General features: G+C 54.1%; 1 protein-coding gene across 5 annotated transcripts in view; it reads left to right on the top strand.

Annotated features, from left to right (window-relative positions):
* FAM120B (family with sequence similarity 120 member B) overlaps positions 1-9,305 on the top strand; it is a 53,439-nt gene extending 44,134 nt beyond the window's left edge. For 4 of the 5 annotated variants that reach the window (XM_056124910.1, XM_056124911.1, XM_056124908.1 and 1 more), the window contains 3 exons: positions 2,838-2,930; positions 5,061-5,112; positions 8,950-9,305. In XM_056124910.1, coding sequence (XP_055980885.1) covers positions 2,838-2,930; positions 5,061-5,112; positions 8,950-9,290 — 486 coding nt within the window. In that variant the 3' untranslated portion in view covers positions 9,291-9,305. The remainder of the gene's footprint in view (positions 1-2,837; positions 2,931-5,060; positions 5,113-8,949) is intronic. The other variant, XM_056124912.1, reaches the window with a different exon arrangement.
* The last annotated feature ends 3,953 nt before the right edge of the window (positions 9,306-13,258 follow it).

Genomic DNA, 13,258 nt, shown 5'->3' with positions numbered 1-13,258 from the left:
TGAGGGGCAGGGGGCTCACGCCTTTGCATAGGAGGCCCCTCCCTGCAATCAGGACCCTGAAGACAGCCCACCTGTGCCCTGTGGCCTGACAGTTTGTTCACCTTTTCCACCTTTTCTCGTATAAGTACACTGAAAGGAAACACAGACACCTTCATTCTGGGGCTGAAAGACAGCAGATACGACAGGCTACACATTTGCAGTCTTTTTCTGGCTCTCATCCCATGACTTTGCTCTCTAGAATTCTGTATCTTGCACACTTGGCCCTTGATGGACAGAGCTGAAGTGGGAGCTTCCCCTTCCCCACAGCACGCGTCAGAGTCCCCATGGTGGCACTGTCTCCTGACACACGCGATGCTTATTTTCCTCAAGTGGACAGCGTAGTTTCCAAGAGGCGCATGAGCCTGCAACCAGCCTTCAGATCTGTGTTGCCAGATAGTTTTCTAAAGCCCTTTTCACTGGTACACGAATCTGTTTCCTGCCGAGCCCAGTGGGAAAGATGAGAAAGTCCCATTGATTGCTTGTCTCTTCATCCGTTAGCTTGGATGGAGTCATTAGCTGGTGTCAACAATCTTATTTTAGGGGCTAGTAATGGAGCAGCGGAGCAGCGGGTAAGGCACTTGTCTTGCACGCAGCCAACCCACGCTGGATCCCCAGAACCCCAGAGGATCCCCCAAGCCCTGCCAGGGGGTGATCCCTGAATGCAGAGCTCAGAGCAAGCCTGAGCACCACCGGTGTGCCCATGAAACAACACAGGCTCGTATTCTGTTGCTCAATGTGCCTTTTCTGCTGCAGAGCTCAAGCAGCCCAGCGCTTCTCAGTGAGGCAAGAGAACTTGATGTTCTTGCTTCTGAGAGGCTGTTAGGAGCCAGGAGACCAGCTGACTGTGTTGGGTGGGGGTTGGATGAGACTGTCACTCTGACAACAGCTTCCTTTTCCCCTTGCTGTGGACAGCAGACCCTTGCTGCCCTGTCCTGTCTCCTCTGACTAGATGCGCACAGTTTAAGGCCCCAGCATAACTCCGCAGTAGAGCTTGCCTTGTGTACATGACGGCCTCGGCTCAGTCCCTGGGGCCAGGAAAGAAGAAGGAAAAAGACTCAAGGTGGAGCTGAAGAGATAGTGCAGCGGGGAGGGCATGTGCCTTTCATTCTGTCGACCCGGGTTTGATCTCCAGCATCCAGTAGGGTCTCCTGAGCGCCTCCAGGAATGATTCCTATGTGCAGAGGAGTAACTGCCTCTGGGCGTTGCTGAGTGTGGCCCAACACACACACAGAGAGACAGAGACAGACCGACAGACGGACGGACAAGGTAAAACTTCATTTCGTGTAGCATAAAGAGCAGTATTTCTCTTCCCATTGCTGATTTCTACCCTGGATGACATCCTGTTATCCTGCAGAGCTGCGCCTGTGGGGACTTGCCCCTGGCAGGGTGAGTGAGAGACGGCCTGATTCGGGGACTCCCTCTTTCTGTCCTCTGTCATCTTCACAAGTTCAGCCCTGGAGCTGCCACTCTGCCGTGTCCTGCAGAAGGAGCCAGCATGTTGCACATGCGTCCCCCACTGAGTAGCACCCTGAGGAACAGAACTCAGATCGGAGCCCTGGCCCCGGCCCAGCTCACTGCTCTTACTTCCCCGGGCTGTGTGTGCCAGGAGGTTGGGGGTGATGGCCACGCTCCGGCCTCAGTATCTCCACATGTGTGCCGCACACCTCTTCGTGCACCAGGGAGATGCGGCCACTGCAGCGTCTGTGTGCCGGGCAGATCTGTGGCCTGAGCCCCTCACCCCAGCTGCAGGCAGTGTGCATGTGGCCCCCAAGTCAACAGAGACGAGACAGACTGTGTGTTTGCCATGTCCTGGTGTGGCAGGGGTACAGGAATGGGCAGTGCTTATCACAGAGGGACATGGGAACGTCCCTGTGGACAAGGCCCACAGTGAGTGACAGGAGGGCCTGTCCGTGGTTAGGTTTGTGTGGATCAGGGCTGGGCAGACTGCACAATGGGGAGGGCGGTTGCCTTGCACACGACTGGCCCTGGTGCCATCCCCGGCACCACCAGGAGTGACCCCTGAGTACAACCAGGTGTGTCTCCAAAGATACCCCAGGCTGTGGCAGACCTGAGAAAGTTCAGGAGCTTGAGGTCACTGACTACTGCGCTCAGAGATGTCCTCAGGGACGGTTTCAGCAGCACCAGAGCCAGGCTGACGGGCCAGGGGCTGTCCCAGGCGGACCTCTGATGCCGTGGAGCTGCGGAGGGCTGTCAAGGCCAGGGCGCTGGTTGTTCCTATGTGGTCAACACTGTGTCACCCTAAACTCTCCTGGCCGTCAGGCCTGGATGGGGCTGGGACGAGGTCACTGGCTGTGGTGCCACCTGGAGAGCCGTGAGGCCCCAGGACCCATTCCAGGCGGGCAGCTGCAGCTTGCACAGGGTGTGGGTCTCCTCCCAGTGCTGTGGTGTGGATGTTCACCTCAGCCGTCCAGGGGAGGAGTGCGCCGGCCCTCGGTATGCAGGGCACGGGCGGGCCTGGCCCTCTTCTCCCTGGTGTGCCGTGGAAACCACGCTGCCTGCTGGCCTCCCATTTCCACAAGCATGCACTCTAGCTCCAGGTTCTTGCAGATGACCCACGTGCCACCCCTGGGCTTCTGAGGAGACTTGATTCTCCCTTACTCACGTCGGGATGGGGAGGTGCTGAGGTGCTGTGTGGCTCCAGGGTGCGGGAGGGATTGTCCAGATGGGAGCATGTGGGAGGAGATGGCATTGCTCCTGCCCATGGCAGGGCCCCACCCGCCACCTGAGGACTGAAGCCACTTGCTTGTTTGCTGACACCGTGCCACCTCTCCCCACAGGGAGGTGGGAGCGAGAGGGCTCCAGTTCCCACAGGACAAGTTCCGGGCACAGCCGGTCTGGCCAAGGACAGCACTGGAGAGACCAGGCATCAGGTAAGACCGGCTCGCTGCGTTCCTGGCGCCCTGCCAAAATCTGCTTTCACTCTGTTTTGGTAACAGGGTGTATGTTTACAGCTGACATCAACAGATACATGTGCTGATAGACCCAATTTCGCTCCTTGCCGAAGTCAAGACGAATAATTTCCCTGCTTGATGCTATCTACCACGTCCTTTATTTTCTACCAATTCATATATTTCTTTAAAACCCAACTTCTGTACTGTCCTCAGAGCAAGGCAGTCCTAGAGGTCACATCATGCAGCCGCTACATCCTTGTAGCATTTATCAGGGGTCGCATTTCGGTGTTTTCAATGGCATGGCTTGAATGCACGTGGGCTCTGCAGTATGAACTGGGAAGAAACAAACCCTCAGTACTGAACTTTCCTTGGAGGGAACAGGAATAGAGTGGCGGGGTGCAGACCTCCTTCCTGAGGCTGTGGCTCGACCCCACCACAGCTGCTGGCCTCACTGAGCAGCAAAAATCTCCAGGCTCACCCATACATGAACCACCGAATAACCAAAGTGGATCTCGGTTCTGGGGCCCAGAGAGGCAAAAGCAGTGGAGCCACCGAGAAGTCCCTGTGTCCACCTGCGCCCATGGAGTCCCCCACCCCTGTTGCCTGCCATTGGATCCTCTGAGTGCCCTTCAGTGACCAGGGCCCGGGAGGTCCCAGTGCACTGGCTGGGGCCTCTGGACCTGAGCCACAGTGACACCACAGTGGCCACCACTGGAGCCACAGGCTGCCCCCAGCTGCGTCCTGCCTGGGTCATTAGGGTGGTGGCGGCACAGCAGATGGAGCCCTCAGGGGCAGCGGGTGGAGGTGGGAAGTTTCCGAGAAGGGAAGCAGGGGACAGTGGGGCGGGGTGGTCTCCTTCCATGGAAGAGGGGCCACAGAATGGTCTACCCAAGACATTTCTCTTCACTCTCCGCCCATGCTGCCTCCGGCAGGGACGTGCCCCCGTGTCATTGTGGCTGGGGCCATGGCTACCCTGTGTTTGGCTGGACAGTGTCTGCCTTTGAACTTCTGCTTTGATATTCTTGGGAGTAGTGAAGTGTGCTCTGTGTGAGAGCAGCCACTGATTTCAGGTGACAGGCCAGTGGGAACTAAAATGCCCCTTGACTTATGTCACTCACTGTCCTGGAGCAGTCCTTGCCCAGTGGCGTGGGCGGAAACCCCTCCCTGCTGTGTGAGGGCTGTTCAAGCCCAGGACACTGTCTTCCCACTATAGGCGGGTGAGGCCTGACCTCTGACCCTGGGGCGGCAGCATCAAAGCTGGCCTCCCACAGTCAGACCTGCTCACCCTGCAGTCAGCTGGGTGAGAATGACCTGTGAGATCCCGCAGGCAGTAGCCACAGGGTGCCTGTGATCCCCAGTACTGCCCTCTCTGTGGGAGCTGCTGTAAAGCACCTCTGATCATCTGGGATAACGGGTGGGGCCCAGAGTCACACTTCTGGGAAGGTGTCAGCCCAGGAGGGCCTCTCACCTGCAGGCTGGAAAGCAGGCAGCCCCCATCTGACCTCTGCAGCTTTTCCTGGGGCTCTCTGGCTGGGAAAGTCCCTGTGTCACGGAGTGCCCGCCCCGCCCAAGGCAGGCAAGCTCTGTGTCTCCCACCCAGCTGCTGCTGAGTGGGGCCCAGTCGAGAAGGGAGCCAAGTCTGTCCTCAGACACAAAACGGTGCTTGCTCGCTTGCTTGCTTGCTTGCTTTTTTTTTTTTTTTTTTTTTTGCTTTTTGCTTTTTGCGTCACACCCAGCGATGCTCAGGGATTACTCCTGGCTCTGCACTCAGGAATCACTCCTGGCATTGCTCAGGGGATCGATCATATGGGATGCTGGGGGTCGAACCGCATGCAAGGCAAACACTCCCCACTGTACTATCGCTCTGGCCCAAATCAGCACTTTCTTACACACTTTCAGACATCAGACCTGGCCCAGCGTGTTCTTGGGTTCAGTCCTCAGATGTGACCCAGCAGTTTCTCACACACATTCATTCCTCAGACACGACCCAACATGTTCCACACGTTTAGAAACATCCACTTTTTTTTAAAGATTTTAATCTCAGAGAATTTTAAGTTTTAGTTTTCATAGTTTAGATATTAATTGGTTTTGATATCTTATTCGGTACAGGAAGTCGATCATATGAGCCTGACCAGTGGAGAAGGTATTCCTCATCGTCTGGGTGAGTCCACCACTGACACCTGCAAAATGAGTGATATGGATCAAAGAGTGTAGTAAGAAACCTGTCTTTATAGCAGATCTTTCAGATCAAGCGCCAGACGTATACATGCATATGTACATTTACAGCTTTATACACATTAAACCAACCAAATAAGGAGGTGAAAGATTTGCACTCTGAAAACCCTATAATGAAAGAAATTGATGAAAGCAGTTGAAAAGACAAATGGAATGGTGTTCTGTGCTCATGGATTGAAAGAATTTGTATTATCAAAATGTCTGTTCTACCTAAAGTTGTCTACAGGTTCAATATAACCCCTGTTGTAAGTCTAAGGAAATTTTTCATAGAAATGCAACAGTCCTGAACTTTGTATGAAATCACAAAAACACCATGAATAAACAAAGCAATTTGGGAAAGTAAGAACAAATCTGGGACCATAGAAATAATTTGGGGGTTATGGCGTTTTGTCTTAGATCCTACCAAGCCCAGTTCCTAGTGCCAGATTGGGTCCTCTGGGTACCACCAAGACTTCTGAGCCCAGAGCCAAAAATAAACCTGGAGTATTACTAGCTATGTCCCAGAAACCCAATTCTCAACCCACTCCCCACAAAAAACAAACAGAAGAACAAATCTAGTCAAACTACAAAGTCAGTGTAGTCAAAACATAGTGATACCAGCATAAAAACAGACTCATGGACAGAATAAATTAGAGAACCTTTAAGTAAACCCTCATGTGATAACTAATATTTGACAGGGACCCTAAGAACACATAACTAGAGGAAGGCCAGACTTCAGTAAAAAAGCTGCATATATGTGCAGAGAATGGAATCGCATCCTCATTCCATCCATGAAAATCAACTCAAAATGGACTAAAGATTAGACATAAGACCTGAAACTGAAACTCCTGAAAGATAGGTGGTAGGTTCTTTGACAGTGGCCTTTGAATGAATTTTTGGAAATGAGAACACAAAAGGTATGGGCAACAGAAAAAAATAATAATAAAGTGAAGAGCAAGCTGAGCAGCTTCTGCACGGCGGAGGTTGAGGTTGACAGAATGTGTGAGGCAGCCAGTGGGATGGAGGAAATGCTGGTGACCCATGATCGGGTGGGGCTTAATATCCAGAAACATTCAAGGAGCACCTGTAAACTCAATTGCAAAAATCAAATAAACCGGGGTGGGGGGTGGGGAACGGACTTGGTTTTGGTTTTTAGTCCGCTCCTAGTGGTATTCAGGGCTGGCTTCTGGCTCTGCACTCAGAGATCACTCCTGGCAGAACTCTAGAGACCGTGTGGGATGCCAAGAATCGAACACGGGTTGGCCACATGCAGACATCCTGCCCACTGTCCTGTCACTCCGGCCCCAAATAACCCAGTTTTTAAAATGAGCTGAGAAATAAGTAGGCATTTCTCCAAGGAAGACTGGAGACAACCAAACAGTACTTGCAGGACTCATCAGACAAGCAAATCACAAACCATCAGGGAGACTGTCTCAGCCCTACCGGGAAATGGAGGGTGTGGGGGATAGAGCTCCATCAAAGGAACCAGAAACTGGGGTGGAACCATAGCACAGCGGGGAGGGCCTTTGTCTTTGGCTGACCCGGATTCTATCCCCAGCGTCCCATATGGTCCCCCAGCACTGCCAGGAGTAATTCCTGAGTGCAGTCTGGTAACCCCTGAGCATCGCCGGGTGTGACCCAAAAAGCTCCCCCCAAAAAAGACAAGTATTGCAGAGGATGTGGAGAAACACTTCCACACACGTGTCGTCTGTAACAACAGATATGGTCAGTGAGTTGCAGTCAGGCAGTTTCCATTCTCCATACAGAGCCAGCCTGTGTGGCGGGAACTGGGGACCCCAGCCACAGATGCGGTCTGTCGTGAACAGGGCCCTGAGAAGCACGTGGGGCTTTTGCACTGCAGACTCCAGTCAGCCGTAAACAGAAGCAGCAAGACCAAGAAATAGAAGAGGTAAAAGACAAGCCAGGCAGTACAGTTCGTGCCTGCTCCTGTGGCTCGCAAGCCTTTCTCTCCTTAGAGCTGCCTTGCCGGGAAGAAACGCACACTGGCTTCCGCAGCCCAGCGAAGCAGCTCAGAGGGCAAGTCCGCCCGCCCCAGAAGTCAGGCGCCGACCCGGTCAGCATGTGAACAGCCTTCTCCCAGCGAGACCCGGACACCACACAGCTGTACAGCTGTGCTGTGACCGACAAAGACACTCAGACTAAAGGTGTCTAATTTTGTGTCTCACATTTCTCACTTAAGCGCAGCCAGTCTCAGAGCCTGCGCGAGTTTGCGATGTAGAACTTGGTGCTTGGATATCACAGTCTTGTGCTGTGACGAACAGACGTGGACGGTGGGTTTCTTGAGCATGGCCGTCACTTCACACAGCACATGTCAGTGTCATTACCATGTTATATACTACATCTCTTAAATTTATTTTTTCTTACAATTTTTGATGTGGGGGCATGTTGGGGCCACAGCCCGCAGTGCTCAGGGCTTACTCCTTGTGGGCTCGGGGGACCCTGCAGGATTCCGGGGATTGAACCCAGACCAGCTGCATGCGAGGCAAATGCCCTTCCTGCTGTATTATCGCTCTGCCTACTTCCCCTCCACCTCCCCCCCCCCCCCAAGCTCCTTCTCCGACCTTACTAACTGACATTTGTGTCCTTGAACTAACACACACCTGCCCGTTCCCCAGCCCTCAGGAGCGGTTTCTCCAAGTGCGGCATTGTAGATTCCAAACATAGGTGACAGCATGTCACATCTGAGTCTGGATTTCTTGCTGTACATGCCCGAGGTCACTGACTTCTCAGCAGAATCCTGGGGCCAGAAAGCAAAGGACTGGTGTATTCCATGCCGGAAGGGGTGGCGGGTAGTGGCTAGCTACCAAGAGTTTTGTCTCTGGCCAGATGCCCCTTGGAGATAGTCAGGAAGTCAAGACCCTCCCAGACAAACATGGGCCCCACAAAACTGATTGTAAATTAGTAAAATTTGCAGGAGACAACGGTAAGTTTGTCTTTGAAAAAACATTCTATAATGACAAGTTTCAGTACGACGATGAGCAGTTTGAGTGGGATAATGAACTGCATTAATGTCCCAGCAGCACCCACGGTTATACCCAGGGATGTCCCTCGCTTCCCATGGCTGTTCATTTCCTTGGAGAGTAGATGGGAGGAGGCGGCTCAGAAACACGGACCTGGCAGGGGCGGGGTGAGGCAGCAGAAATGGGCCTTGTCAGCAGAACCCCATTCTGTTCTGACCTAAGCTGTGGGGTCGTCGGCGGGGGAGTGTCCAAGAGTACAGCGTCCTTCACTCTTGCTGCCTGCTGGGACCGTGAGGGACTGTGCATGTGCACATGTGTGTGCATGCGTGTGCGTGTGCGTGTGCGTGTGCGTGTGCGTGTGTGTGTGTGTGTGTGAGCCTGGTGAGAGGAGTCTGGGCTGGGGTCCACACCGCGTCTCTACAGAAAAGCACCAGCACCTGCTGCACCATGGGGCAGAGAGCTTGAAACCCCTGCCAGAGGCTGGGACGAAGGCTGGGGCGCAGAGCCTGGGCGCCAGGGAGGAGACCGGCACCGCGAGCAGGCTGTGAGCTGGGCAGTGAGCTGAAGGGGTGGGCTGTGCTCTCAGCTCCAGGCAGGCCGGAAGGAAGCACCCCCAATGGCAGAGGGGGAGCCTCAGCTGCCCTGGGTGGGATGCAGGGGAGCGTTTTCCCATCACTCCCCGGCCAACACGCATACGTCCCCTCCCGTCTGATTGCTTGGCTGAGAGTGGGCTGCCCTCCCACTGGACTGGCTCAAGACAGGCTAGTGCATTCACTTGTGTTCTCTATGTGCTCGTGTTCTAGGTGGTCCAACTAATGCGTGCCGTAGGGGCAGCCATTCTTGGTCAGCCAGGTCAGTATGTGTTGCTCTGTGTTGCCGACATAGACGTGAGTACACACTGAGATTGAAGGGTTCGAGACGAAGACTCCGGGCCTCTAAGGAGCACAGATGGACAGCACCCTGCATCCCCACACCCTTTGGCAAGAGGGCGTGGGCGTCCGCCCTGCCAGGCACCGATGTGTTTCACTTGCCAACTCTGAGTTTTTGGACCATGTGTGTCTCACTGGGGGTACCCCATTGTAAGGGGACCCACAGGTTCATGTCACCATTTGCTCCAACCGGGAATCCATCCAGGTTACCCTGATTCAAAGAAGGGAGCCCATAACAGTGCTCCGAACACTTGGACCTCGGGAAGCCATCAGGGGCAGCCCACATCAGGACGGAAGGTCACACACTCGCTCGTCCTGCTCTGTGCTGGGAGGGCTGGCACCAGAACGCCACGTGGAGGTAGGCTGGCCCAGAGATGGTGCCAGAGATGCCCACTGACGGGCTGTTTATCACCCTGATTGAGTGTGACTTTGTTTCTGTTTCTCATTTGGATCTTGATTCAACTTCTAACCCTAAAGAGAACCTGGGAGACTTCCTGAGCTCTGGTCACCTGGGACTGTCCTGCCCTGTTGTCACTTGCCACCTCCTGTTTGGTGTCCCCTGAGCCCCAGGCTGTCGTCTTGCAACTGAAACGTTTGCTTCAGCTCTTGGTTTCTCCTTGTAAACCGAGTCCTCACTCTGGAAATGAAACAAAGTGCCAGCTCCTGGGATTGTTCAATATGTGCGAACTGCAGTAGCTTCCTTCTGCTTAAGGCTCTTTCTCCGTGCAGCTTTCCATCCCAGATGTCCTGTAATGACACCAGGGATGGAAAGTGTCAACACACAGCCCCCAATGACTCTGGAGTGGCCCTTCCTCGTAAGCCTGCGTCCCCGCCGTGCTTGGGAGAGCTGGGCACTGGGCAGGACGGGCATGCCGACAGGAGCAGAGTGCTGATGTCCTCAGAGCCAGGGGGTACCCTGCCCCAGCCAGCAATGAGTCTTCACCTGGGTCTGCAACTGCATGTCCACAGCTCCCCAGGAGCTCGCCAAGGGTGGTAGCCTGTGTTGGTGATGGAGAGCACCGATCACTGCAGGCTCTTCAACGTCCTTGACAAAATGTGTTTTTCAAATCCTGCCTATTTGGACTTGATGTGTGGTTTCCTCCACTTTGAGATGTCAAGTTCCTTCAGAACTCAGAAAGCAAAATGAGTAAGTGGGCACCAGCATTTCCTGACTGACTCTCAACAAAGGGAGCTGGCTGAGCAAGAAGTAGAGGGCAGGGTCGGCTGTGGGGTGATGTCTGCATGGAAAGACCTGTCGCGGGGTGTCAGCCTGGCCTGTCCACCTCCCCGCAGAAGAGAGGGCCTTGGGGCTGCCTGCCTTTCTCACTTCAGTGGATGTGGTCTGTGTCTATGCCTGTGCCCAGAGTCCTGTTGCTCCTCCCATAGCCAGAGCGAGCCTGACGGGAAGAGCAGCCCGTGGCAGACCCTCCATTCTCACTTCTGAGCACAGTGGTCTGTCCACACCCTGCCCAGTGTCTCCCTGACCAGGGTTCACATTTGCTACTTGTTACTCATGCTCTGTTTTCCTGCGGGGCTGGGGGGCAGGCTCCCTGTGTCCTGCTGCCCTGGCCTGCCCAGCTGGCAGTAACTATCCCTCCCATCTCATGTTCCCTAGCTCACAGACCTGAACTCACTGGGTGTCAGGTAAGTATTGCAGGGGAACTAATAAATGCCCAGGACTGGCCTGGGGTCAGACAGCAGGAGGATTAAGGCACTTGCCTTGCATGTGGTGACCTGGGTTTGATCTCCCACTTCCCATACCCCACCCCACCCCTGAGCCCCCTGGAGTAACCCCTGAGCACAGCTGGGTGTGCCCTCCCCCAAAATAAGCCTGTTCTCTGCTACGGAGAGTCCCAGGCAGCCAAGGGTGTAGGGACCCTGAGAACTCACTGATGGGGCCATGGCAGAGCCTCTGTCCAACGTGCTGAGCCCGTCTCTTTCCAGCTGAGCAAGGGCCAGGGCTGCTCTGGCACGGGACAGGAGCTTGTCATCTGCGGTGAGCATGACAGGCCCTCGCTCCCAGATGGGTGACCGTGCATGCGGTGACGTGTGCGTCATGCCTTTGCCAACACTACTCTTCTTCTGTGGGGCAGCTCCAAACCCAGAGTCACTCTCGGGCTGTCAGTGCTGCTTCCTCCTCTGCTCTCTCTGGTCTGGGCTTCGGGTTCAGGTCCTTAAGTCAGTACAAAGTGGCCTGAGCTAGACACCCCTTTGGCTGCTGAGATGTGAGCACGTAATTCTGGTCACATAAACCTTTCTGTGGGTCCAGGTTCTTCCAGTCGCAGCCCTAACTTCAGTTCCCAGTGTGGGCCGCTGTGTGGCCCCAGGATACTGAGGGACCTGTCCCCTGCGGCAGTGGGGGGACACACCCCGGGATGCTGAGGGACCTGCCCGTGATGCTGTGGATGTACACACTGACCCCAGGATGCTGAGGGAGCTGCCCCCTGCAGCTGTGGTGACTCCAGCAGAGGTTCTGTGGATTCTGGGCCACCGAGAACTTCGCAGTGGGTTAGGCCTACAGAGAAGCCTCTCGGGCCTGAGGGATGGTCACTAGCCCAGCAGCTCTGTGTCCTTCAGTCTTGCCGCTTTGACTTGACCCTGAAGAGCCCTGCCCTGTTCTTTTTCTCAGAAACCCTCCTCTCCTTTGCTTTTGCCGGTAATGGGCTGTTTCTGTGGATTTCCTCGTAATTTGTTTTTTTCCTGAACCTTTGTTTTGTTCTTTTGTGTTTTTTTCTTTCTGAGTCTTAAAGCAGAGTTAATAGTTTTGTTGCCAGCACTGTGGTGTGGGCATCACTCACGGCTCTTCGTAGACATTTTCACAGCATAGAACTATAGGTGGTTGTATTTTGTGTGGAATAAATGTTATAAAAATCACTTTCTTGTCGTGTGTGCATACTGAGGCCTCTGACAGAGAACAGCTGGCCACTTCATTAAGTCCACTAAGAGACATTAGACTGTGAGAAACCAACTTCCCCCAACTCACACATAAACATCACCGTACCAAAAGCTAAAGATGGGGGGGGCTGGTCATGATAACGTAGTCGAGTGCTTATTAAACAGTATCAGCACAGGCAGGAGGTGCTCAGGACCGGAGACCCGGAATCAGCCCCGACACCACGGGGTTCCCCCACCAGCCTCTGTGCACTGAGCTGGGAATAGCCCCCGAGCAATGCCTGCATACATGGAGTGGGTGGGGCAAAGAGCTGGTACAGACTAAGGGGCCTGCCCTGCATGCCTCCAACTCCTTTCAGTCCCACCTAGGTCCCCGCAGCACAGGTGTGACCCCCAAACAAAAGGCATCGGCCTGCCAATCACAGACTACCGTGCATGGGGGTGGGCCCTCTGACATGGGCCCTAGGGTCTCACATGTGGGACAGCAGCTCTGCTGCTAAGCCACTTCCCTGATCTGTGTTAACATCTTTAATGAAAAACAAAACTATAATTTCAAGAAATAGGATTGAGGGAACAGGAGAGAAGCGTAATGGGCAGCGTGCTTGCCTTGCATGCTGCCAACCCAGGTTCCATCCCCAGCATCTTGTAGGGTTCTCCAAGCCCTGCCAGGAGTGATCTCTTAGCACAGAACCAATAATAAACCACAGCAGTATGAAGTGTGCCCAAAGAAACAAAAAATAATACCAAGTGAACAAGACAGACCACTGGTTTGCAGTGCAATAGGGCACAGCGGATGTGTCAAACCACTGTCAGAGCCAGTGTGATAATCTGGTAGAGTTGGCACTTACCTTACTTGCAGTGGAACCATGTTTGATCCTCAGACCACATATAGTCCCTCGAGCACCACCAGGAGTCATTTCTGGGTGCAAACCAGGAGTGATCTCTGAACATCACCAGGTGTGGCCCAAAGATTGAAGGGGTGAAGGGGAAGAAGAAGGGAAAAGGGAGCCAGAGAGATAATACAGTGGATAGGGCACTTGCCTTGCCCACAACTAACCCTGTCCCAGTCTTGGGTATCCCATATCGTACCCCAGCCCCACCAGGAGTGATCCCTGAGTACAGAGCCAGGAGTAAGCCCTAAGAGTTGCCAGGTGTAACCCCGAAACAAAACCGGGGGCCATGTCTGGCAGGGGTCTTGTGAGCCTGCACAATCAACACCCATAGCACCCTGGGTACCACCAGGAGGTCCTGGAGACCCCAGCAGCACTTCCACACCCGATCGTTGAACTGT

This window comes from Sorex fumeus, unplaced genomic scaffold (assembly GCF_029834395.1).
Source record: "Sorex fumeus unplaced genomic scaffold, SorFum_2.1 ptg000052l, whole genome shotgun sequence".
NCBI classification, from domain to species: domain Eukaryota; kingdom Metazoa; phylum Chordata; class Mammalia; order Eulipotyphla; family Soricidae; genus Sorex; species Sorex fumeus.
The sequence above is the reverse complement of the archived record's forward strand: the minus strand, read 5'-3'. Positions and strand labels throughout refer to the sequence as shown.